The following is a 26,197-nucleotide window of genomic DNA, read 5'->3' as shown; positions in this document are numbered from 1 at the left end:
TACGGAACCATCATCGTCCTCACAGACCGGTAGTAGACGAGCGAGCGACTGGTAATTGCCACCGCATTTGTCTCAGAGTATCAAACACAAAAAGAAAAAATGTAACAAAAAGAAAAATGCCAAACTCCGTGAAGAGAGCCTCTTGTGAGTGTCGCGCTCGAAAGCCATGTACAGACTCCCAACCACGCCATGCCGTCTGCCATTTTATCCTGTCTCCAGCGGAACCTACGTAGGATGCACTTTGCCGTGACGTCACCCTATAAGGGCTGAGTCCAACCCACTACATAGATTTGATTATGACCAACCGATATTGTTCAAAATGTGCGGCTAGCCATAAGGGACACACACACATTACATTTACATTTACATTTAGTCATTTAGCAGACGCTTTTATCCAAAGCGACTTAGAGATGAGGAAACATTGGAAGCAATTATAACAACATATCACCTATAGCAACCATCCAGCACTGTACTAACATCTGAAATTAGTTAACTAAAAAAAATGAAATACAGTACCTTACCAGAACACATTACATTTTCACTTAATACATTTGATCAACTTTACATTATACAGTTTAGATAACTAATATGCTTAGTTTTTTTTTCAGGTCAATGTTGACAGATGTAGACGATGAGTTTTCTTTTCAAAGCCCTTCCTGCAATGGCCTGGAGCACATGTTTTTTCCCTTTTCTAGGTTTTGCAATAAACTTGGAGGAAGTTTGTCAGCTGGCATCTCCACAATGACCTTACAGTGAGTCAGTAACTTTCTCAAGCTTTGAAATTTCTGAGCTAATGTAGTGCATGCATTAAAGAGACAATTTACCAGCACTAAATCCTAGTTCAGTAGTGCACTGCTATCAGACAGGTGAGAATGTTTGAAAGGTTATGTTTACAATAGTTCAGCCCTTGCATAGAAGTCTGAAATGTTTACCTTGAATGTTTACACTGAGCGATGTGTTTGGCTAAAGCTACACAGGATATAAAGCAGGTGCATGTACTGTAGCCATGCAGATAGAGTTGTCCTGGCACTCAAATTGTTTTTGGCTCCTATACCTATCGTGCTGTTGGTGGTGGGTTTATTACTTTTACCCAATTTATTCGAAAGCCCTTCAACAAAATCTTGGATACAGTAGGCAAGATGTAATAAATGTAAAATAATGTGGAAATAACCCTAAAGGTTACATTTCAGGAACGTATATTCTGTATAAAAAATGACTTACTGTTCTTTTGTTTTGCTTTTTAAAAGGCCAGATATTACCATCCTCCCGAGTTTGGAAAAGAAAGAAAAGTTACCCTTAATTCAACGAGTCTATGCGTCTAGTCAGAGATTCATCTTCAAATCAAATGCCATGATTGTTCCTCATCGTAATTCAAAAAAAGTCTAATCTTCATGAACCTTATCAGAGGTTTTTCCCACCCGTAGTAAAGGCAGTAAAGCGGTCTTGCATAGATGAAACAGCATACTTTAAAAAGATTTGGGTTATTTCCACCCAGAATTGAGTCAAAAATGGACAAACCCAATCGTTGGGTTATAAATTAACCTATGTTATTTTAACTTTAATGCTGGGTTGTTTTAATCTATTCTTGGGTCAAATATAAACATTTTCGGGATTTTATTAAACCCAACTTTTTGACCTTAAAATGGGTTGAAATAACCCAAAAATTTTAGAGTCTACATTTCTAGGGTGAAACATTATCATTCTCTTTGCCACATTCACCACAAGTTCAATTAGTTCACACCTAAATTAATAAGATGATGTTGTTACTATACTGTATATCAGACCAAGAATGGCAGAAAGTGTAAATTGTAAGAAAATGTAATCATTAAAATGATGACTTATCAGGAAGTTGACACACCTAAGGGGCCCCTGTACTGACTTGTAATTATTGACTTGTATGTGCCGAGGGTTGTTGTTAGAAATGAAAATACCCTTTTGGGATAATTGGATGAACATCATTTGACATTCTTTGAATTAACAGATTTAACGCTGCGGTATATTAAAGGAAACATATGCAATCGTGTGCGTTTAGAGAATGCTTCACAGTTAAATTGGTGGTAAAAGTAAATGTGTCATCTGTAAAACACCCTTGCTCAGGGGCGTAATTTCCACTGGGGGGAAGAGGATGTCCCCTCCTCTTTGCAAAATCCTGTTTCCCCCCCACTTTCAAATTAGTTTGTTATGATTTTTAACCGCACGCCATCATCGCCACAGAGAAGTAGGACGTAGCAGTCCTCCCGACGGATGTAGGACCAAGCGGCCTTCCCGATCGCAGATTCAGATTTACACGGCATTTTTTCTTCCGTTTCTCTGTAAATCCTCGCATTTGCCCCTTCATAAACATCAACTTGCTACACAAACTGTGTGGTTTCATGGTTTAATCCATTTAAGCAATCAAAAAGGTATTTTGAGTTTTTGATAGTGAATTCCCTACAGAGAAAATCACTCGCTGCCCTCCATCCGGACTTTGCTCACTTCATGCAGAAAAAATAATTTTGTATCACTATAGTGCCTAAACGTATGTAAATGTAGGAAACAGGATTCAAATGAAAATGTTTCCCCCATTTTGTGCCCCCCCCCACTTCTCAAACCAAAGTAACACCCTTGCCCTTGCTTATATATACTGCAACAGTTCAACTTAAGACAAGACACCACCAACCTCTCCAAACATTAATGACGAGACATATCAATAGACAGGAAACTATTGTTACCATAGGAACTGTAGTGGGGATTGGCAGATAGCGCTGTTCGTTGTTTGTCCACCAGGGGCGGAATATGCTCGTGGGTGGTGCACAGCGGCGCTTTCTGCCCTCAATCACAATTACTGAATTGAAGCGCATTTTGTGTGCGGACCTTCAGGAGTAAAAACAAGCAGCCAGCGAGGATGGGTGTCGAGGTCGAAACCATTACTCCCGGAGACGGTAAAACATGTCTCATATCTACATTTCACAAACAACTATAATGGAATACTCAAGACGATCTTACTTTTAATCGACACAATTTCACTGATGTTTCCATAAAAGGCTTTACCTTGCTAGCTAAACACACGCTCACGGGGCAAATCCCTTCAACCTCGATGTTTATATTTTTCTGCATTTGTATGTTTTTCCAGGAAGTACTTTCCCTAAGAAAGGACAGACGTGTGTCGTGCACTATGTGGGTAAGTGAAGCGTTATGTTGGATGAATCGCGCGAATAGTGTTAGCCAGTTAGCATTAGCCGATTAGCTGCATTAACACAAAAGATACTTTACGACCGCAGTCGTAGTTTTTGTGGGCGAAAATATTAAAGATGTAAAAATGTCGTAATCTTTGCCACGTATTTAATCTGCACCGTTAGTAACAACGTTTAAATCTTGTGCTGGACCGACCGTGGCCGGTTTTTGGTTATAGGCGTCGTTTATGCTAAATGGGTTGGTTCGAAGCCCGGTGAACTGTCCGCTGTGTCAGCTGTTTAAGGATGTTTTATTCGAATGTTTACATCGCACGAAAAATAACAACAACAAAGAAAGAGCTCGAGTCGAACGCATGCTCACAATGTTAAAATTGGAACGCATGTTATGCGTAACGATGTTACGATTCAACCGCGGCAATATTGACGTTCAAAGTGCTCGAATAAATTGAATGAATTCTCAAAATGTTTGTTTAAAAAATGGCTTCGAACGCTCGTAACGTGCCACGATGCTTCGACTCCATCGCGTAAAACGCCCCAAACGCTGTTCTAACACGCTCGTGTTCGTAAACGCGACTTGAAATGTACTTCACTGTGATTCAGGATGTTAAATGTGGTTTTTAATCTTGCTGTAATAATAATGTGTAGTAGTAGTTTAAATCATCATTATTCACATGTGATTAATATTTTTCGCAGGTTCTCTGACAGATGGACACAAGTTCGACTCTTCCAGGGACAGGGGCAAGCCTTTCAAATTCAAGATCGGCAAACAGGAAGTTATCCGTGGATGGGATGAGGGAGTAGCCCAGGTACTGTAGTTGGATATGATTTCTGAAATAAATGTGGCTGGCCTACATTCAACCACTAACTGTCAAGTTCGTAAAGTAGGTCTCTGTCTAATTGGTAATAATAAAAAAAGCCAAATACACACAACCTTGTTATTTTGGTAACCTTCCGCATCCCTTTTCAAACATCTGTTAATGTTGATTTATTGGACTGAATATAACTTAATTAACTTTACGCCTTGTAACAGATGAGTGTGGGGCAGAGGGCCAAGCTGACCTGCACTCCGGACTTTGCTTACGGGAGCAAGGGGCACCCAGGGATCATTCCTGCCAATGCCACCCTCATATTTGACGTGGAGCTGCTTGGCTTGGAATAATGCCCCCACAGTTGGACTCAGGTTATTCCCTATTCATTCTTTCAGGGTATGTGCATGGTCTTCCACATTTTTCCAGTTATGAATATACTTTGAACTAAAACGTATATTTATTTAAATTGCTTTGTCAATGTCAGAGTATAAACAATAGCACATGTTAAAACATTTCCATAATGTTGCACGTAGTTCCTGCAGGTACATAGATCACTTTGATAGCTAAAGGATGATCTGTTAAGAAGATTATTCTTGTCTCAGTCAGTCAGGAGCTTAAACATACTTTGGAGATCATTTAACAGGCTCGTGGATTAAACCTTCACAATCCTCATCGAAGGCCCGCGGCCTAGACAGTGGTTTAATGAGTCTCTTTCTTTTTCTTCCAGGTCAAACTTTTTAAGGAACATTGCTACGTGATCCTCAAAAGGGGCTTGTGTTGAGAGCGATGCCACTTAGCTTAACTCTGTTATACATTTGTATATTTTGTTGTCTTTTTGTTTCTCATCTGCTTGACATCATTTACTGGTATACTCTAAATCATTGGAAACTCACTATGAAACATGTTCTTTTTTTCCTTCCTGTTTTTTATATTTTATTTCTGTATTGTAAACACAATTACAGCAACAGGGTTTTGGCTGAGCTGGTAAAAGCACTCTGGTGGGAAAATCTGGTTAAATATAAAACGATTAACTACTTGAAAATAAATTGTTTATATAAACATGAAACTGGTATGTGGTGTGTTGTGTGGAGTAGTGTTTTTGTAAAACACGTGTAGTATAGTAATATTTTGGAACATTTGTCAAATGATCAACAGGATGATTTCAAAACTCTTTGGCTTTTATTTTGTGGCAATATCCTGGCCACGCTGGAATCTCATTGGTCTTCATCCAAACTAAGTGATTTCTGTAATTGTTTGGTATCACACAGTATTTTGCTTTGAACGTAGAAAAACATGTCCCGTTTTGTGCCTGGTTCGGGCACTAAATGAAAAACAAAACCAACATTTTGAGCAGGCTAGTCATTTTAATGAATCACTTAATTTTCAACGGATGAGTCAAGTCAAGTCAGCTTTATTTATATAGCGCTTTTTACAATTTTCATTGTTACAAAGCAGCTGTACAAGAAAAAAATGACTATAAGTAAAACATAAAAGGTTATGGAATTCAAAACACAGGTCAAATATCAGACACACAATAAATTCCTATATGCAGTGTTAATTAAATAAGACAACCAAATTCTAGCAGCCCCCCCGGCCAGGCAAAACAGTGCAAAACAGTATGCAAACGGTGGCGAGGAACCCAAAACTCCATTGGAGGAGAAAAAAAACCTCGGAGGGAAACCAGGCCTAACCAGGGGATTCCAGTTCCCCTCTGGCAAAAACTGCAGCCTCTGCACAAGCTCAACAGTGCTTGCACAACAAGGCGAAAATAAAAAAATTAGATTTAAAATTATCATTAATAATCTAATAGTGGCTGAAGTTTTGTAGGGACGTCACTTCCTTCGTCCAGCATTTGTCAGGTCTAGGAATGGATTGCGCCCTGCCCGCTCCGCTCTTGTAACCTTGGAACAATGAGACAAGACTGGCTGAGAGTAGAGTACTGTTCTGCACTCTTTGATGCAACAAATGCATCAGTTGTTATTGGAAGTGTCCCTGGTTCCGGTTGATCTAACTAGTGCAGCCTAGATCTTTGAAATACATGAATTATGATAATCTAGTGTATGCAAGATTAAAAAGATGCGTCTTTAGTCTAGATTTAAACTGACAGAGTGTGTCCGCCTCCCGGACATTGCAGGGAAGACTGTTCCAAAGTTTAGGCGCTAGATAAGAAAAGGATCTGCCGCCTGCACTTGATTTTGAAATTCTAGGTATTACCAACTGACCTGACGCCTGAGAGCGTAGTGCACGTGATGGACTATAATACGTAAGAAGTTCTCTCAAGTAGTGAGGAGCTAAACCATGCAAGGCTTTATAGGTAATAAGCAAGATTTTAAAATTTATGCGATGCTTTATAGGTAACCAGTGCAAGGTTGACAGAACCGGGCTGATATGCTCATACTTTTTTGTACGTGTAAGAACTCGAGCTGCCGCATTTTGGACCAGTTGGAGTTTTTGTAATAGGCCTGCAGGGCAACCACCTAATAGTGCATTACAGTAATCTAGTCTTGATGTCATAAAGGCATGTATAAGCTTCTCCGCATCTGATGATGACAGCATATGACGTAATTTAGATATATTTTTAAGATGGAAAAACGCAATCTTACAGGTGTTGGCGACCTGGTTCTCAAATGACAGAGTACTATCGAATATAAAGCCAAGATTCTTAGCTGAAGATGAGGGTTTTATGGAACATCCATCAATAGTTAAGCAGTATTCTTGGTTGTTACGTAGGGCGGTTTTCGGTCCGATAAGTAACACTTCAGTTTTGTCCGAGTTCAGTAATAAAAAATTGCTACTCATCCACTTTTTTATATCGACAATGCATTCCACTATTCGATGGAATTGCTGTGTTTCGTGAGGCTTCGAGGAAATATAAAGTTGCGTATCATCAGCATAGCAGTGAAAGCTTATTCCGAGTGAACTAAGTATCACCGTATGTGGAACTGCAACATCAAATCAAGATAAATGATCATCCAAATGTCAATAGAAAATGAAATGAGTTTATTTCTAACTAGGCTAGGAGTTGTGCTAACATGCATCTAACAACAGCCGTTCTACCAGATTGCCATGATTAGCCATTTTTACAATTTTGTGCTACCTCTAAATACACTAGTTTACAAATGTATTACACCATTGCATAAGTAGTTTACTTGTATATAGCTAGAATTTGGACGGATGCATGCAGCAATTAATAGCTGTTGATATAAACCTTTGGTAATGAATGGGTCTTCTCTCATGAGTTTCCGTTTATTTAGCATTCTCTACATGCTACTCACTTGAGTTCCACCTGAGATCATATTTTGAACAACTGCCTGCTTAACAGATTAAATACCTTAAATCATCACCTTCAAAAGCGTCATCAATGAAGTTTGACATTTAAACAATTTTCTACATTTCAAATAACCATGTGAATCATATGCAAATTGACATCAAGCAGTTTCACAATTCTGCTTTAGCAGCACAGTTGAGCATCATTATTCTTGTGAATCACAGTTCTGTGTGATTCTTTAGTTTCAGACTCTTTTTTTTTTTAAATATTCAATGCACTAAGTAAAGCATCGCTTTCAGGACAGCAAAGAGGCAAGACACCTATGACCGTAGTTTTTTTCTTTTCAGTACTCTAAAAAAGTTGTATGTAGGTCTATTTTTATACAGAGAAGACTGGTAATGAGTAAGTCCAGCCTTGATTATCTGAAATGTCGTTTTTCTGAAATTGTACCAGTCTGACCCACTTAAGGTTAGAAACAAATTTACCTCTATACATAAGTAAAAGGGTTTACGAATGATTCCTACAAAATTCTATTAATATTTCAAGAATGACACATGAGTTAATATAACTACAGTAACCTCCAACAAGGCAAATGCCATGGAAATGTACTAAATGCAAAGAACCCTTTGATACCCTTTGATATAACTTCCATATTAAGTCTTAAAGGCCTAAAATGAGAGTTTCAGTACATTCTCAGCTTAGCTTGGAGTTTTACCTTATTGCTGCTTTCAGTTCTATTTGGTTCCGTTTTGCCCGGTTAGTTTCAACATAGAATGAAGGGAAATCCAGCAGATAAGAAAAGAACCAGAAGGAAAAGGTAAAACAAATGGTGGAAATGAGCAAGAGCCATTAAACAAGTAAATGCCTGTGCAAATAAGGTACACAGTCCTCAGATCCTGTCTCAAACAAGCACTGGTTTAATGGATGGAGGCCTTTTTGGTTCAAAAATATATTTTAGCTAATAGGAGAAACAGACAAGGACAAAGAATGAAGTTCTTTTTTGATAGTATGGCAAAACAAATGTTTTCAAATAGGTCTTGCTCCTCCTGTTCCTGAGGGGCTGCGATCGCAGCCACCGCCAACCCGCCTTAGAGAATGCAATGCAACGGCACAGCAGCCGCGCAGCAGGGAGGCCATGTTGTACATGGGCATGCCTTCATTCCTCGCCCCTCGGCAAAACCATGCCAATGTGGGAACTACAGGAACAGCTACCGCTAACAGATCAATTACAAAGTAATGGCTCCAGTGACTCCTCTGAGAAGCAGGTTCAGCCTCCTCTGCGGCAAAAGCTCCACCCACTTCATTTTCATCACTGACAGTAACTAGCGCTGCTTCCTGTGGTGGTAATTCTGCAGATGGTGAAGATCTGGGGCAAGGCTGCTGAACATGTAGTCTGGTCAACACCATAGCCGTTGTTGTCGATGATGTAAATTCAACCGTGTTGTCAAGCGGCAAAGGTTCTGTAACGTAAGACATCTGAGCAGGTGAAGTAGCCGCAGATGATGGCGAAAATACCTGCGGCTCAGCTAGGGTAACATCTGGTGCGCACGTTGCTGAAGTGATGATGCTCAGCTCCTCGCCTCCGCCCTCCTCGGAGATCCAGGTTATGGTGGGACTGCACGCCTGTGAACGGTATCCTGGCTTGTCACCTACCTCTGATGCACCAGGGGGCGCTGGTGGTGGGGGAGGAGGAGGTGCTTCCTCTTGTGGGAGGTGCAGAAACAGGTGGTGATGTGGGAGGTAGCTATGTGGACCACAGCTGCAGTTGTTGTTCACAGCATGGCAAGATCGACTAACCGGCAAGACTGTCTCTCCGCCGCACAATCTCTCTCGGGTGGAGGATCGTGACAACGCAGGGCATATTTGTGCATGTGGCAGTTGCTCATGCAGCAAAGCGGCTTCCAGAAGAAGATGAGTGCGCCCATCACCTCTGGGTAACGTCATTGCCCCTCTGTTGGCGGGAATGTAGCGTTCCGAATGCACATTTCCATTACAGTCTGTGGTGCCAGGTGATGTCTCGCTACCAAGCCTGGTAAAAGTGGCACTGCGACTCATGGTGTGGGCTGGAGAGCAGCCACAAGACCTTGATGCCCCAATTCGTGGCCCAATACTACCTGCACGGGGACTTTCCGACTTACAGTCCTGGTGCTCTGACTCAGGGACACCTAGATTGGACCTGACTGCGTCCACGGCCTGCTGAAGATGCCGGATCTCCATCCGAGCCTCTTTCAGGGCCAGCTGGGCCTCTACGCGATGACATTCCTCCTCGATCCAATCGTCCTGCATCTGAGTCAGTCGCATCCGCAAATCCTCAATCTCAGAGTCTCTGTCATGTTAAAAAACAGATATAAACAAAGAAATGTTAGTGTCCCTAAATTTGATCTAGGATGAGAAAATAAACAGAATATATATGAATATATTAATGAATTGTTGGATCATTTAAAAAAGAATTTAGGAAATAATAATATATTCGAAAGACCATGGTCGCTGTATTATTCAGAAATGCTAAACATATATGACGCATTAGAGACTGGCATGAATTATAGTTATTATATGCATCTGTGCATACTGTATGTGTAGCATTGCTGAGACATTTAAACATTACTGACCGGTCCTGAAGCCTTTCCACATTGTCTTTCAGCCGAGCTCGTAAGTGACGAATACACACTTCCTTCTGCTGTAGGGGGGTGAGATACTGCTCAGGGGCAGGCGGACGGATGCCGTGATTCTCACTACAGGCTGCATACTTCGCTTGCCGTCTGGCGCAAAATAAAAAGCAAATAAACGCCAACATTGGCTACAGATTTGTGCCGGATAAGGCCATAAAATTAACAAAAAATTAAAAGCATCTAAACATTTCCCTAAAGACATACATCTAATCTGCCTTTAAATGTGTGTGTGTGTGTGTGTGTGTGCACGTGCAGCTTACCGCGGTGTGGTTGGATTGGAACGTGTTGCAGTATTGGTCTCTGTACATTTGCAGGGTGCTGTTGAATAACTGCTACGGAGAGACGAGTCACCATGTGAGTGTCGAGCGCTGCTCGGGGGGGCAGCAGGCCTTCTATGATACAAACACACACTGACAACTGAGCTCTGATGTCCATATCACACATACTGTCAGTGAGGCCTTGCAAGCTAAACACTGGCCGTTTCTTAAAGGATCACAAACTATCACAATAAATCACAATAAATATAGACCTTTTGCATTCGAGTCTGTCAATCTATAACCTCTGTCATGAAAAATAAACCTTTATAACATCATCAAATAAGATTACTTACAGTCTATATGGGAGGATATAAAAAAATGAAAAATATGATTATTAATACTTTAATACGTTTATACTGTCTGTGATAAAAGATTTTGTTCAAGGTCGACCCAATACTTACAAAATGGCTAAAGCGGATTGTTAAAAAAAGGAAGATATGCATTCCTCTCATGTATTCAAATATTCAATTTGATCACGAAAAGTCGCATTACCTGCGAGAACCAGCAGATGGCCTTCTGCTAGTGAGGGACATGGGTATGTACTGACTTACACAGTCTGTCTCCAAAGAAACAGGAATTCCACAGGACAAATATCTCTAAAACACAAAGCCAAATTCATTTGAATATAACATGATATTTTAATAATAACAACTAGGGAACAGCCAAAAAGCAACATAACATATCAAAAGAATGTTCCTATCAATTGTATGACTAAATTATTTCTTTTCATGTGTCAACAATAACTAAACACCATGGCGTGCCGTATCCGGTGTTCCAAATTATAATGGTTTCTAATCCGTTTCTAATGTCTTAAAATAAGTTTTGAATTGAAAATGTTAAATTCATCTTCACAAAAAAGGCTGAAAAAATACATTTGTTTCTGAATGTTGCATGACTCAAGAAAATAAATGCTTCTGTATACGATTCAGTCAAAACAATCAACAAAATAAACTAAACATAGACACAGCAGCTGACAAATTCTTATACACTGAGCTATTCACACACTTATAAACATGGACTGTGTCTCATAAACAAAACAGTGACATGATTGTGTCTGGGTGCACTGACATCCAACATTTATGTCAAAGCCAGTGCAAACTGAGTTCTCATATACAGTATTTTCTATGCATAGTCGCTGAAAGTACTTTGAATATTTATGCTGTAACTGCTGGATCCTCCTGCCTATGTGTCTGTCAAGCGATTAAGCCTGTTCACTGCAAGATCCATTACTGCCCACGCACAATAATGCTATGTTCATTTTAAGCTCACTGGCTGCAGTGTTACATTTAAATCAAAGGATTTTTATCGGCTGTCAATGCTTAATCATTTGACAGCTGGGAAAAAGCTCTGATGTTGTTCTGAGTCTTTATTTGTGACAGTGTGTTGCACCTGTTTGCAGTTAATTCTAGGTCTATGGAAAAGGACAATTCTGCCCACAATTGAGCACGATCTATTCCAGATTTGTAATGGTCTTCGGAGGTGTGTCAAATGGTTGCTTTTACATGCAGTGTGTATAATAAACAGACATGTTCTAACACTTTACCAAGAAGAATGTGGATATCTCTCATTGACTGCCTGCTAGTTGAGCTCAACTGACAAAAGGGTTCAGTTCAGGTGAATGTAAAACAACTCCACGTGCGTCTGCCTCCATAAGTGTTTCTATTGCACTGCGCTACCATAATAACAAAACCATATCAAAATGTGTGTCGTTCATTAATATCAGATACCGCAAATGAATAAATCAAATGGTGCACTTTAACTACTGAATCAAATTATTTAAGTATCTATAAAACTGCTAAAAGAAATGAAAGTAATCGGCTGCTCCTTGTGTTACATTAGTCTGCCATCACTATAGGCCCATCCAAGTTTTGGAGTCATGTTTTCTCCATACACTTACGCAGTTGATTCAAGTCATCAATTCCATAGATATTATGCAATATAGATAACACACGTATGTCCTTTCATTTCAATATAACTGATGTCGAAAATATCTAAGGCATCAAAAGAAAGTGATACATCTACATTCAAAAGTGCACTTCTGACTTTCATTCGGTGTTTGACGTCACCAGACCCCATATGTTGCGGGTGTATCGTCCTCGTCCAGTAAAGGGCACAGACTGTATTACACAACAGCATCTGATATCAGCACTTCGTCTGTCTTATCCTCTGGGCTGCTACAGTGCGTCCCTAACCTCTCCACCAAACGTCGTCATTTCATTTAATAAAACCATAACATGGGAACTGTATTGTGTTTGAGATATGAAATATTTATAATCACAGCATCATTCTAATTATATGCACAATGCACCAGTTATGCGAGAGTCGCCTTTATGACGTTTCACGATAGAAATAATCAAAAGGGATAAAACAGGGATACAGTTCACTTACAGTTCATCCTGAATTTGCGTCAACGCTCCGCTGCAGTATCTCGGTGAAGTTTGTTCGTGGATGCGGGGTGGCCCTGTGCGCAGGCCAGTGATGCGCGCGACGTCATGTTGTGCAAGTGGGTACTTGTACGGAGGGATGCTGCTGATGAGAGCGCGCACGGGCCCTGCAGAAACAGACGGATGCGTCTGCGCGATGATGTAAAGACAATTCTTAAAGGCACAGAGAGCCCATAAACAGTCTACGAAGAAGCAGTTTATAAAACAAACAACGGGTTATAAACATAGCAAAGATAGCACGTGTACTTGCCTGAAGTAAATTTAAATAAAACATAACAGAACTTTGCCATTTTAGTATTTATTTTTATTTATACATACATAATATATAGGTGTGTCAAAATGTTAGGTAACATCACCTTTCACAAGCAAAGGGAGAAAACCAAACCAATAATAAGAACTCAACACAGGACAAAAACTGTTGAGGAACCGAATCAGCGAACAACTTAAATTCATTGCAGAATGTTTTTTTTCAATAAATTCGCTGCACTGACACAAACAAACTTACTGATGGACAAACTTATATGGATAGAATTTGTTAACTGATCAAAAAAAAGTACGCTGTGATGCCTTCTGCTCTACAGTACTGGGTAAAGCCCAAGTCATAAAAAATAAGAAGGACCTTAAATATATATATTACTTTGTTTTATTTAAGAAACGCTATACACATGCAGATAAAAATAACCCAGGAGACAAAGTACTATTTCTCAACCTTTCTGGATTTCATTTAATCTTTAGTAGGTCTATTCAATCGTTGAATATTTCACAACTGGTAAGCAATGTGCTTTGAACCGTGAACAGGCATAAAAACAACAAATGTGTTCTTATGACCCTTATTAAACTTCACATATAGTTTGGTTTATGGCTCCTGAAGCTCAGAAACAGACAGCTTGTTTTACAGGGAGTGGAAGAGGGGCCCAGGTGTGGCTGTGATGTCACAGTAAGGGACGCTTTGGTGCAGGTTCAATGCCTGTTGCTTCTTTAAAACCAGTAGGCAAAAGAATATTGCTGCTACATAGGAACGACTGCCTCTCTCACACATAGCATGGAGGCTGTAGTTGGCATCGGGAGAGCAGTTCTGTGTCTAAGGGTAGTAAATAAAAAAGTTATGTTATATGAGCACACACATAGACATTTTATTTTGTAATTTAATTCATTTTTATAGGTTCAGGTTTGTCTAACAGTTTTTGGTGTCCCTAGCACAAGTAAACGTAAACTATCATGGGAGCATTCACACACAAACACAAAATGATACAATAAAACAGAATGCAAGTACCGGACACATACAGTACAAGATAATTACACTCAAAAGTATTTTTAACTGAATACAGTGCAGTTTAAATGCTGAAAAATCAATGATACAATCACAGCCAAAGGTGTTTGTCTTGCATTAGTCTATACAACCCATAGATTAAATGCTTTTCCGCATTTTAAAATTAATTTTAAATGTACAGTTTCTTTCCTCCGCGCTTCTTCACGTTTTATATTGTACCACATTGTAACAGTGTACAAAGACTGAGATGTAATGCGAAAGAAAGCTGGTGCCACAGAAACATAAATCAACACATAAACATGCAGCATACACTACTTGGCACTGCCAACGTGTCATTTGTTAATTGGTCCTTATCCGTTTCTGCTGTGAACCCACCCTTATGATCCCACTCTCCGAATTACTAATTTTAACAGTAATTCAGCATCCATGCTCGACATGTCAGGTCTGATGAATATCAACATAGCAGTGATGCCTGTGGAGTAATGTTTGTTCACTTCTTACCTTGAGCATTTGGAGAAGTTTGCGTGCCTGAATGGTCATTCTCTTGTCCTCGACATCCTGACTGTGAAGTAAAGACTACAGAGACATAGGGATAGAAACAGATGAGACCATTTTTAAATAATTTTATCGTAGTTGCTAAAGCTTTTATCATATACAGAATTACCGTGCTGCATAACATACCAGGTTGAAAGAAAAAGGGCTCGATCATGCACTCGGCACCAGAAGCAAGCCGCGCAACAAGTGTTTTTTGCTAGTTCCAGCCCAAAGCAGTTTTCATTTTCACGTCCTGCTCCACATTGCTTAAAAAGCAAATGCATCTGTGCCCATTTGTGAGCCCATGGGCATGCTTGTCTGAAAACTAGGTGTTCGGGCGCATTGTTGGCGCATTGCTATTTTGAGGCAACTGAAATAGACTGCGCCACTGACTGACTGAAACATGTTTTAAAGTCAATGGGGCAATATGTTTTTGGTTGTTTGAAGGGCGCATTAATAATATGAGTCTATAGGCGGTGCACAGCGCCCGTACGCTTATTTCACACAGAGGGATGCATGCAGCAGCACAAAAACATGCCAAATAATCTAAATAAATGGATTATAATGTTCACGATTATAATTGTGTACAGAAAGATAAAAAATCTCATGTCCTGTAGATGGACTGCTCGCACTCTTAACCTCAGAGAAGCATCCAGTCTTTGCTCTTGCAAGTCCCGCTGTGTAAATAGGGAATACACCATGGTGCTTATGCAACTGGCTCTTAAAGGAAAAGGGAGATGAGACTCTGATTGGTTAACTGCTTGTCAAAATGATGTCTAATAAGTAAATGTGGCAAACAGTTTAAATACCCAGCTGCAATGTTTATATGCCACTGTTAGAACCACAGCTGGCACAGAAATCTCAGTTTCAAGTGTTCCCTTCCAAAGAGCTGGTTTAAAGCAGCATATTTCCTAATATAGGGGCTGCTGAATATGAGCTCTGCCCACATTACCACCTCGGTTCTTTTATTTCAACGGCCCATCATCAATTACTCATTTTTAAGGTTGATTAGTTGTGGTTGGTGAGAAAAAGGTATCAGACTAAGTATTTGAGGTCAACTGTTCAGAGCAATGGGGAAGTTGGAATGGGGGTGAAGAGGAGAGTACAGGCAGGGTGGAGAAGATTATTTGGAGTGATGTGTGACAAAAGAGTACCAGCAAGAACTCAAGGAAAGGTGTGAGACCAGCTATGTTGTATGGTTTAAAGACGGATGGAAGCAAATGATTTGCTGTGGCTACCCCTGAAGGGAAAAGCTGAAAGTAGAAGTAGTAGGTGTGGTTGGGGAGAGATCATGATCAATACTGAACAGTAAAAGTAAAGGTTTAGACAGTGATTTTATGTCACCTGTGATGGTTCCACATGCCTCACTCTAAAAGCAAGCATTAGTACCTGTAGACAGGTTGCTATTCAAAAATGAAACAGACTTATTAATTGCATTTAGATGCAATTTCAGTAATACCTTATAATAAGATTGTATTTGTGAACATTAGTTAATGCATAAGCTTACATCAGGAGTAGGCAAGTTCAGCCCTAGAGAGCCACAGTCTTGCAGAGGGTAAAGCTTAATCAGCTTCCTTGAGCTCTTTTCCACCATTGCATTGAACCGTTTTAAGCATGATCTGATGCAAGTATGAAAGTGATCTGATGTGAGTTTTAAGCATGATTCCACGTGAGCCTGGTTCGACACGGCACAATTACAAACGGTTCTCGGAATGTTCATCTTGGCTGTCTCACCGTGACGAATCGTGCTAATAGAATGTGTGCAGAGATGTTAAAGCTCAGTTTCTTGTGTTACGAGGCAGAGCGTGACGCATTTGTGTTTGCAGTCTAAAGATCTCCATAATCAGCACTGTGGTGGAAAATTAAATCATTTACGTACTGGGTGGCCCGGATCGGAACGAATTAGCAATGAGAACGATTCAGCACGTTGGTGGAAAAGCTCTCCATGTTTAGGAGTCTGGGCACTGTCAAGGTAAAAAATATATTTTTTTGTAATTAAAGGCCCTTTTGTGAAGCCTGCTCAATCTAACTATTAGTAAAATAAATCAATAATAGTTTAACCTGAAATAAAATGACCCACGTGATGACATTTTACCTGACAACCTCATCTCGGACTACAGCTGTTGTATGTGTAGCCTGCTCGGCACCGCTGTTTTGTGTGCAGCCTGCTCTGAACTGAAGTGACATTAGCTGCTGCTAATGTTACTACGCAGCAATATAAACAAAGGTACATGTTTGCTTCTTGAATCGATCTTTGTTGTTTGGGGAGAAAAGTTTTAACAGGAGTTGAGGGGTCTGGTCTTTTTATATTATTTGACAAACTATGAATACTTTGAAGTATTATTATTACAGTATTTACAGTAGAGTTCCTTCAAAACAGTTGTCAAAAGACTGGTAAAACAGGCTTATTCTGATATACTTCTCATACTCATACTCATACATCTTATACATATCAATGAGGTTGTTATTATTATTATCATTATTTTAAAACATTTATAATTTCAAAAGAGGGTTAGAACAGAATTATTTTATTTAAATACGACAAAAGTATTTTTTTCTACAAAGACAACAACTGCAAGGACAGGCAACTGCAAAGACAGCAACTGCAGCAGCACCCTCAACATCAGCTGCTCCCTGTAAATTACTGTATGTCAGACCACAGTGTTTTAAAGCATATTGCCTACAATCTTACAATCCAATATGTAATGATACAGTGGACACGTTTATGTCCTGCACAGTTTACAATAACAGCTGGTATTCTGTATAACAGAGAGGAATCCTTAAAGGGACAGTTAAACCCAAAATGAAAATGATATCATAATTTGCTCACCCTGAGATTGTTCCAAACCTGTATAAATGTCTTTGTTCTGTTAAACACAAAGGAAGATGTTTGGAAGAATGTCAGTAACCAAACAGATCTCATCCCCTATTGACTCCCATAGCATTTATTTTCCCTACTATGGCAAAAAATTTGGGTTGAGATCTGTTTGGTTACTGACATTCTCCCAAATATATTCTGTTGTGTTCAACAGAACAAAAACATTTACTGTATACATGATTGGAACAATCTGAGGGTGAGTAAATAAAAAAACAAAAAATATTTTTGTGTGAACTATCGCTTTAAGGTTTGGCCAACTAAATTTACTTCAGTTTCTAATCCCAGATGTATTAATATGTGCAAATATTATTTTTTTTACTTTTAAACTTAAGGGTCTTTTCGGTTCTTTTTCAAAACTGCATCACGGCCTTTGCTGCAAGGAATGCATCATGATATACAGTATTGCTGTCCTGATGTTTTGAGCACAGACCTATTTAAAGCCTTGTTACATGTGCCCCTTTTATACTTTGAGCACCTTCCCCTTTAAAGGTCTCTGCACGGCCCTATAAAAGACACTGGTATGTTATCTTATTTATGCACAGTATCAAATTGATTTTTCCACTAGAATCTCACTTAAAAGGGCCTATTTTCACAATCTAAGCGCATGGTCTAAAGTGCAAGGCGCAAGTGCACTTATTTGGTGTGACCGAATCCACTTTTGATAGCTCTAAAAGGGTTCTAACTTTATTCTTATATTTATATACTCATTCTACTGCATGTATGTATATATATATATATATATATATATATATATATATATATATATATATATATATATATACATACACAAATTAATTCGCAAGAGCAAAAACTGTAAAACGCATCTGCTAGTGTGTGAGGTTAAAGCGCGTGAGCAGACCATCTACAGGACAAGCCGGATCTTTGAACTGTGTGGGACTGAAACTAGCAAAAACACTGAAGTCATTCATTTCTCTCCACAAACTTTAATCACAGTGCTCTCCTGTTTTCTTTTCACTGAAAGCATTAAATCAAATATTCCTCATTGGGCACAACAATAGCCAACAAACAAAAACAATAGGTGCCTAATTATCATATTGATGCTTGGGCCCAAATATTGTATTTATAAAAAAAAGAGTGAAGGGAGGCAGAAAGAGAGAGTTTGTAACCATTATAGAAGCTGATTCATTATAATATTATATGTTGAATTAAAAGAATATTGATAATCATGGTTTTGAAATGTACCATTATTGTCACCAGTATATTGTGACACCCCTACTATAAACTCAATAAAACAACATAGTCCAGATTTTTTTTATATTGAAAAATAACAGATGCAAATTTTTTTCCGTCTGTATTTTCGCACTACCTACCTGCTTCCGCATTTGTGTCACCACTGAAGTTTCCTTTCCCTCTCTAAATAGATGAGTCAACACGGAGTCTTCAGAAAAAGGCTCTGGATACGTCACTTCCATCCTACTCTCCTCCTGCGACAGAGAGAGGTGTGAAAAGAGGAAGGAACAAATTAAAGCTGTGTTTACAGAGAAGGATGTTTTATTTCATTGGATGCCAATCTTTTCTTACATTATTGGAGTTCCACGGGAGTGGAGGTTCTTTATTATTAACAGAAGACTCTACAGAAGTGTCTGCTGCTATATCTGGAGCTAAAGACTCCTGCAGCAAACTCCATTCATCCAGTACTGGCTCAGCAGTGTCCTCACTGTCAGCTACATGCAAATCAAACGTCACACACCAGCATTAGCAGGGAAAAGCACTGCTGTCTGCTTTCATCATCCTTGTGTCGCTTAATTTTTTTTCCTTGGAACACAGAGTTATGCAGAATGATCAGGCACTGCTTTTGCATTCAAATGAAGAAAAAACAACATGACTTTCAGTCGTGTGACACTGACTTTGGTTGGCATTTTGTAAATCTGTGCTTCGTACCCTTTCTAGTGTGCTCTCTCATCTCCTCGGGGTCAGTCTGCTCTCCCTCTTCTGCACCCACCCGCTGTCTCCTAGGAGACATGCTACAAGGGAACAGCTAGAGGAAAGAAAGGATGCTTTCCCATGACGCATTGCCTAAATGCCACATTGACACTAATGATAGCGGTGGACAGACACTTTAATGATAGCTCTGAACAGAGCTCTGCTGCAGGGTCAGAAGCAGACTGAAGTGAGTGTGTGATACCTGCTTTAAATCAGGGTGTAAGACTGGAAGGCAGAAACACGAGAACAGTTGCTTCACCCCTCCGTTGGCCTTCCACTCCATGAGCAGTTGAGTGGGTGGAGCTATCTCTAATGTGGTCAAAAGGTCAGAAGTGTCAGCCAGTTGCTCCCTTATGACATCATTAGTTAGCTCCTTTGACCGATCGACCACCAGCTTCCTCTTCCTCTTCCCACTCTTCTTTATTGAAGATGCTGCGAAACGAAACATCTGTTTAAACTCTCGAAGCTGTGATGCAACAATGTCTAAAAATATTCATAGTCTGGCCTCAAAAATAAGTGTGAGATAACCAGCAGCATGTAGGGGGACATTATTTTGTAACCTTTTGAACTTGTTTAACATTCCAATAAAAGTTTGAGTTACAAAAACTATACTTTTGCAATTTATTCAACAAATGCAGTTGATATTACTTCCAGTTCATTCCTCATCACACTAAAACTAAACCTTTTAGCACAAGGCATTTTGGGATACAGCATCCTGCATGTTTGTAAAAGATTTTCATGCATATAAGAATGTAATTCAATGTATACATACTGCTGGATTTTAGAAGTTTATCTCAAACAAATTCCTTTCCTATTACATCTATTAAAGTGAACAGTGCCCTCTTGTGGCTTCAAGACCTGTTTGTTTTTCATCTTTAACACCATGTCAGGTTCTTTTGCTATGATCCCGGTGAGAGCTAGGTTCAATTTAAAAACAAAGCCCAAGACCAGATAAATCCTCATACAGTTGTTTTGGGTTCCTCGCCACCGTTTGCATACTGTTTGGCACTGTTTGCCTGGCCGGGGGGGCTACTAGAATTTGATAGTCTTATTTAATTGACACTGCATATAGGAATTTATTGTGTGTCTGATATTTGACCTGTGTTTTGACTTCCATAACCTTTTATGTTTTACTTATAGTCAATGTTTTCTTGTACAGCTGCTTTGTAACAATGAAAATTGTAAAAAGCGCTATATAAATAAAGCTGACTTGACTTGATACAGTTGTGACCCCAAATATGAACAGTTTAATTCAATCTGAACAAAAATGACTGTTCATATAATTCTCCCGAGCAGTTCACACTCACATGTAGTAACAACAGGTGCAAGAGCGAAGCCTTCCTCCGCATCCACTAAGAACGTGGTTTCATACAAGGCTGGACTATTCACAACCGTCTTTGAAGTGGAAACCTCTTGATTCCCAAACACTGGCTCTTTGAAAGGGATACATTGTGGTAAATAATAATGTTGCAAGCAAAGGGGTATACTGGTAAGACTAATAGTGACAGGCTTGTTGAGAAGACTTCACTCTCTTCAATGTTAAGACTTTAATATTTAAGCATGTGACGCATGCAGTCATAGAGTGTTACACATCCATTGTACACTTTTACTGTAACATTACAGTAGAATTCTGTACATTTTTACTGTATGTAAAACACATGGAACCAATCTAGAACATTTTCTCTAACCTTTTGAATGAAATATCAAAATTAATAAAGCATGAATAATACTGAATGAGGTTGTTTCATAAAAGTTTAAATAGTAATGTAAATACAGCACATATTACTGTACCTTCAACACTGACAGCAGTTGGAGGAGGTGTAGCTGGTGATTCATTAGGAATGTTCCCATAGAAATCAGTCACTAGAGCGTCCTTACTGTTGCTTGCTATAAAATCTTATCACAAAAAAGACAAAGAAAGGAATGAGTAATTTGGGCGTGGAGAGGATCAGAGATGACGTATTTTTGTAGGCTTAACCCAGAAGTAATTGCTACATAGCGATGCTATATAAACAGACTACACGAAAGGTCGCTCGATATCTATGTCACCACCACCAAGCCTCCGACAACACTTTCAAACTTTATAACATCTACTTTTTAAGAGATTTGTGCCCATGTTGCATTATTTGTGAGCTTTATATGCACGATGACGTCTAAAGTACCCAACAAAAGGAAGTGGTCGCTTTTAGCAACCTCCGTTTTAAGACACAATAAGGCTTTAAAAAAACAAGCAGATTTTAATTGGTGTGTTTCATGTCATTGAACAAAACGTGAAAATAATAGATGTCTTGTGTACCACAGACTTTATTTAAAAAAAAAACATAGACTTTGGAGCGATGGAACCGGAAGTCCTAAAATGCGAACTCGCTGCCTGGTTTTGCATACAAAAATACATAATCTCTGAGCCTCCCTATTGTTCCAGCTGCACATGTCACATGACTGGACAAGCAATGATCAATCGTTCACAGTAAGAACATACAGTCCTGGCCAAGGAAGTGTAAATGTAAAACAAGCCTCAACACCGTAAATATTTACTCTATACATGTATTATGTAATTGCCAATAAATGCCTTTAAAACATAATATATGCTAATTTAGGATATCCAGTATACCATAGAAACATGTGGAAAATAATCTACAAATAAAGAAGCAGCAAACTTTGCAAAACCCAAAATTTATGTCACTGCCAATAATTTTGGCCACATTAAATTCTGTGTTTTTTTTATTTAACTTTGACTCTTAAGATACAATTTTATATTTCAGCAGTGACACACAGTGATTCAATTACTGCATCTACTAGATTTGTGAAAATACAATGTGAATGCCAAGACTGGAATTATTAACTTTACCAATGAGGTCAACCTGCATTTCTTCATCACCAAAGCAGTCACCTTGGACACTGAAACTTTGATCAAAAAGCCCTTGATAAGTGTGGTTTTCTTCTCCTGTAAATAAATGGAAAACCACTGCAGACATAAACAGTGTGGTACAGCAAATGTAAAGACCATTTCTCTAAACTCATCCAAGCTATTACCTCGGCCCACAGTAAGAAAGCTGCACCCCAATGTCTCTTTAAGAGTAATGTCTTCAGTGCGACACTGGTTTAAAGCGAAGTGGTCTACCACATCAATGGTGCTAGGGGGATAGACATAACTTGCCAAATAAGTAGTAGCAAAACGAAATATCTGGAAAATATGTGTGATGCGTAATTAATTGTCATATTGAAAGAAACAATATACCCACTTGAGATCAGGCAACTGGAAGTCAAAGTCAGTGAATTTTTCTTGTAAAGTGATGTTATTAAATGTGGCCTCCAATGCATCCTCTGGCAAATCTGTCTGTCCTGTGGTTACAGAATGCAGTATTAGACAGTATCAGAAGTCTATAGATCTTAGATAACATACACAACACAGGTGTTTTTGCATTCACCTGGCCGGAAAGCCACTTTAATTTTGACCAATGCATCGCTGCAATCTGCAAGTAGGTATCTAGTTTTCCGAGAGTATATCCGAACGACTCCTACAAGAAGGTGAACGGACGTTCGCAAGCCAATTTTAACCTGGGCATTAATAATTGATGTGGATCACAAACACAAACAAGGAACAAAATAACAGTTATGTACGATACAATAAAAAACACTATCGCATTCAGTTACTGGATTTCAGTCTTACCCGTGGGGATAAAATTTCTTTGATGGTGGTCTCAAGGTCACATTCAAACACGTATGCTTTGGTTATTTTCTTTTCCCAGTGCGCTGCCAGCCAGATCTTGGCTAATGTTCCTCGTTTTGAGGTGAAGAGTTGAGAATAAAACATGGTCCTCACTCTTGAGCGAATGAAGATTTAGAAAATACACTGTGGAACACAAATAACTCAATGCGTTTATAGTCAAGTCAAGTTTTATTTATTTATATAGTGCTTTTTACAATTTTCATTGTTACAAAGCAGCTGTACAAGAAAACATTGACTATTAACAAAACATATAAGGTTATGCAAGTCAAAACACAGGTCAAATATCAGACACAAATACATTCCTATATCCAGTGTTAATGAAATAAAACTATAAAATTCTAGCAGCCCCCGGTGAATACAATGAATATAAGGCTGTCAATACAAACCTATAAGTCTTGTTTATTTACATTTATAGAGGGTGTCTCCACAGCGACTGAACTACCTGGACACCATACCGGATAGTTTAGGTTATTTCTATAAAATGATGCCCAACAAGCTGTCTAAAGCTAGCGGTCAGCTCACTGTTCTCGCTACCAATTAACACATAGACTGGCTTATACAAACTTAGAATTATTGTTAATTTCAATCTCAATAACGTTTATATGCCGTTTATTCCATTAAACACCGTACTTAATTTGAAAGTATTACAGTATCTTAAATACGGTAATCATTTGTTGTCCGTTATCTCTTATAGACCATCAACATTTATAAAAATGCCCCACCTTCGAGTTTCCTACTATATTGACTGAAATAACCTACACTAAAGGAGTAAGTAACACAAACTTATAACAGTTAAGGATCGTTTGCGTTTATGTTTGCCTCTTACCTGAGTTTCCAACTTTAAGGTAAACAGAAAGCTGTCCACGGAAACCTCGCACGTGCAGCCCGCCATTTATTTCTTAAAGCGGCATTTCCTCAAATCAATCTGTTTGTGTTGTCTACTTTGTCTTTGTAATTGCATTCAAAATATTTGCAGATGCTGTTATTATAAACGTACACCTGACTTTATCTAGGACCTGGATTAATGGCAGGTTTTAAGTGAAACGCCACTTATCTATACATTAGATTTTAATATTCAAACAGTGTCATTTACACTGCCCTTCACGTGCTCTAGGAATTATCGGAAATTCGTTTTCGATGTAAAAATTGAACACGAACGCCCTCAGATGTCGCGTTTCCCACTGGGAAGTTGGGAAATGTTGATACCCGACTCGAGTTCCCTAGATGGGCGGGACTTTAAACATGGCGGACAGATATGGTTTATTCGATTTACCGCAACAGCTTCCACGTGAATAATCAATTTAAGCATGTTTAACACACTGCCAACTAGCATGTATTTTACCAATATTTCAGAATAGTTGGCAAGCTGACTAGACTATACTGGATGTAAAAATTATTACCATAGCCTATATGATTTCCCAATCATGAATCTGGCGTCTCCCATTTTCTCCAACAACAAAGCACCTGAACACAACCAGCTCGGAATCATGACCCCACAAGGGGAACTGACGAATTTCCGGGAGCACATGATGGCAGCACTGTGCGTGTGTCCACTACTCTCTGGGTGGGTTAAATGCAGAGGTCACATTTCGTGTATGGGTCACCATAACTGACAAATAGGTCACTTTCACTTCACTTTTCACACTTTTTAAAGTAATCTGACCATCATCATTCTATATGCCATGAAACAGCTCACTGGTGGCGCATTGTGTTAACAACAACGCCATGTCATAACAGGCCTTCATGTGCTCTTGGAATTATCAGAAATATGAGTTTCCGAGGTAAAAAAATGGTACATGAACGCCCTCTGATGTCACTTTTCCTACGGGAAAGTTGGGAAATAATGTTGATACCTGAGTTCCCGAGATGGGCGGGCTTTACACACAATCAACATGGGAGAAGGATTTCTTCTATGACAGATATGATTTATTAGTTTTTCTGCAACAGCTCCATTGCCTTTTTGTTAAATTTGTACATATTTACATAAATGAATAACCATTTGAAACTTAATGAACAAAAGCTTAGGATGAAGTTGACTGCCAAATATGTAAATGTATAAAGAAGACAATAATTGTGAAATGTCACATATTTTTCATTGTATAGGCCTATGTTAGATATTTTTTCATTTTGGGAGAATAACATACACAAATAGGCCACAATCATGTTGTTCATACGCTATGATTGATCATCGACGTTTTTAAAATACAAACTGCATTGTAAATAAATATGTAAAATATGGTTCAAATGATCATATCTAATGTGAATCTGAAATTACTTGGACTCCCCTTCATTCCCCCATTTAGCCTTTCTTTAAAGCCTTGCTCTTATCCATTGATACAAGGCAACATGGATACATGTTTTATTTATCTATTGGCTGGTAGCTCCTTCGTTTTGTAACATCTGGTACCTAATAGGTAAGCACAAAAGTGATACAAACATGTAGGTAATTTCTAATTCATTGAACTGATTGTGTTGCAATTCGCCTGGCATTACTGTTTTTATTTTCCTTTGGTGTTTAAAGAATTGAAACTGAAAACAAGTCAAGAGTTGATGCAAAATCTGTAGGAGAAAACCGCAAACTAATGTCAACAGTTACATTTTCCATAATGAATGACCTTCACATCAGTACATGGTCTCCATGAACACTATGGAACAGAGGGAGTGATGACTGGTAGGGGGTGTGACCAAAGAGGAACGAAAATGTTTTGGTAGTTGTGAGCGCCTCTTGTGGTTGCTCCTTTCCCCTTTTAGAACTGATGTGACACGAGTGGAGAAAAAGACTCACCAGAAATTGGATGAGTTGTACAAGATGGGATTGATAACAGAACTCACATACAAGAGCATATTTGTCATCATATAAAAGTAATGGTAGAAATCATAAATTGCACTGTGAAAGAAAAAAATCATAGGCTATAAAGAATAAGCAAGTAAAATGGACTAAAATGGCTAATATTTTATTTAAGTTGTTGCATTAACTTCTAGTGAAATAAGAAGTGGCCAATATAGAAATGCAAGACTTACTTTGTCGACTTAGTTAGCAGTACATCAGTCGAGGACATTGTTTTCGGTTGGTTTCCAAAACCACACCACAGAAAAAATCCATAGCAATACATTTTAGTCAATCTTTTCGGTAGGGGGCATTGTACCTCCAGATTTGTCTT

The 26,197-nt window shown here is 38.9% G+C and overlaps 3 protein-coding genes across 4 annotated transcripts; 1 reads left to right on the top strand and 2 right to left on the bottom strand.

Moving 5' to 3' along the window:
- Positions 1 to 2,712: 2,712 nt before the first annotated feature.
- Positions 2,713 to 5,048, top strand: fkbp1aa (FKBP prolyl isomerase 1Aa). 2 transcript variants are annotated; one of them, XM_079467930.1, is made up of 5 exons: positions 2,713 to 2,921; positions 3,113 to 3,160; positions 3,867 to 3,979; positions 4,204 to 4,353; positions 4,710 to 5,048. In XM_079467930.1, the coding sequence occupies exons 1-4, from the start codon at positions 2,885 to 2,887 to the stop codon at positions 4,330 to 4,332; spliced, it is 327 nt and encodes a 108-aa protein (XP_079324056.1). In that variant the 5' UTR covers positions 2,713 to 2,884; the 3' UTR covers positions 4,333 to 4,353; positions 4,710 to 5,048. The 2 variants fall into 2 exon arrangements, with proteins under 2 accessions (XP_079324056.1, XP_079324055.1); XM_079467929.1 differs by having other exon boundaries at positions 2,758 to 2,921; positions 4,204 to 4,378.
- A 330-nt stretch (positions 5,049 to 5,378) lies between these two features.
- On the bottom strand, positions 5,379 to 12,741 carry snpha (syntaphilin a). The gene is made up of 5 exons (XM_079467928.1): positions 12,625 to 12,741; positions 10,729 to 10,832; positions 10,180 to 10,311; positions 9,860 to 10,009; positions 5,379 to 9,576 (listed from the first exon to the last, which is right to left on the bottom strand). Exons 2-5 carry the CDS (start codon positions 10,767 to 10,769, stop codon positions 8,277 to 8,279), a joined length of 1,623 nt encoding a protein of 540 aa, XP_079324054.1. The 5' UTR covers positions 10,770 to 10,832; positions 12,625 to 12,741; the 3' UTR covers positions 5,379 to 8,276.
- Positions 12,742 to 12,965: 224 nt separating this feature from the next.
- Positions 12,966 to 24,245, bottom strand: rad21l1 (RAD21 cohesin complex component like 1). The gene is made up of 14 exons (XM_079468354.1): positions 23,863 to 24,245; positions 22,977 to 23,159; positions 22,735 to 22,864; positions 22,549 to 22,648; positions 22,340 to 22,440; positions 22,155 to 22,250; positions 21,098 to 21,202; positions 20,614 to 20,739; positions 19,509 to 19,738; positions 19,265 to 19,361; positions 18,905 to 19,047; positions 18,694 to 18,807; positions 14,452 to 14,526; positions 12,966 to 13,761 (listed from the first exon to the last, which is right to left on the bottom strand). Exons 2-14 carry the CDS (start codon positions 23,118 to 23,120, stop codon positions 13,573 to 13,575), a joined length of 1,650 nt encoding a protein of 549 aa, XP_079324480.1. The 5' UTR covers positions 23,121 to 23,159; positions 23,863 to 24,245; the 3' UTR covers positions 12,966 to 13,572.
- Positions 24,246 to 26,197: the final 1,952 nt, after the last annotated feature.

The sequence above is a fragment of the Barbatula barbatula genome (assembly GCF_947034865.1).
Source record: "Barbatula barbatula genome assembly, chromosome: 11".
In the NCBI taxonomy this organism is placed as follows: domain Eukaryota; kingdom Metazoa; phylum Chordata; class Actinopteri; order Cypriniformes; family Nemacheilidae; genus Barbatula; species Barbatula barbatula.
The sequence above is the reverse complement of the archived record's forward strand: the minus strand, read 5'-3'. Positions and strand labels throughout refer to the sequence as shown.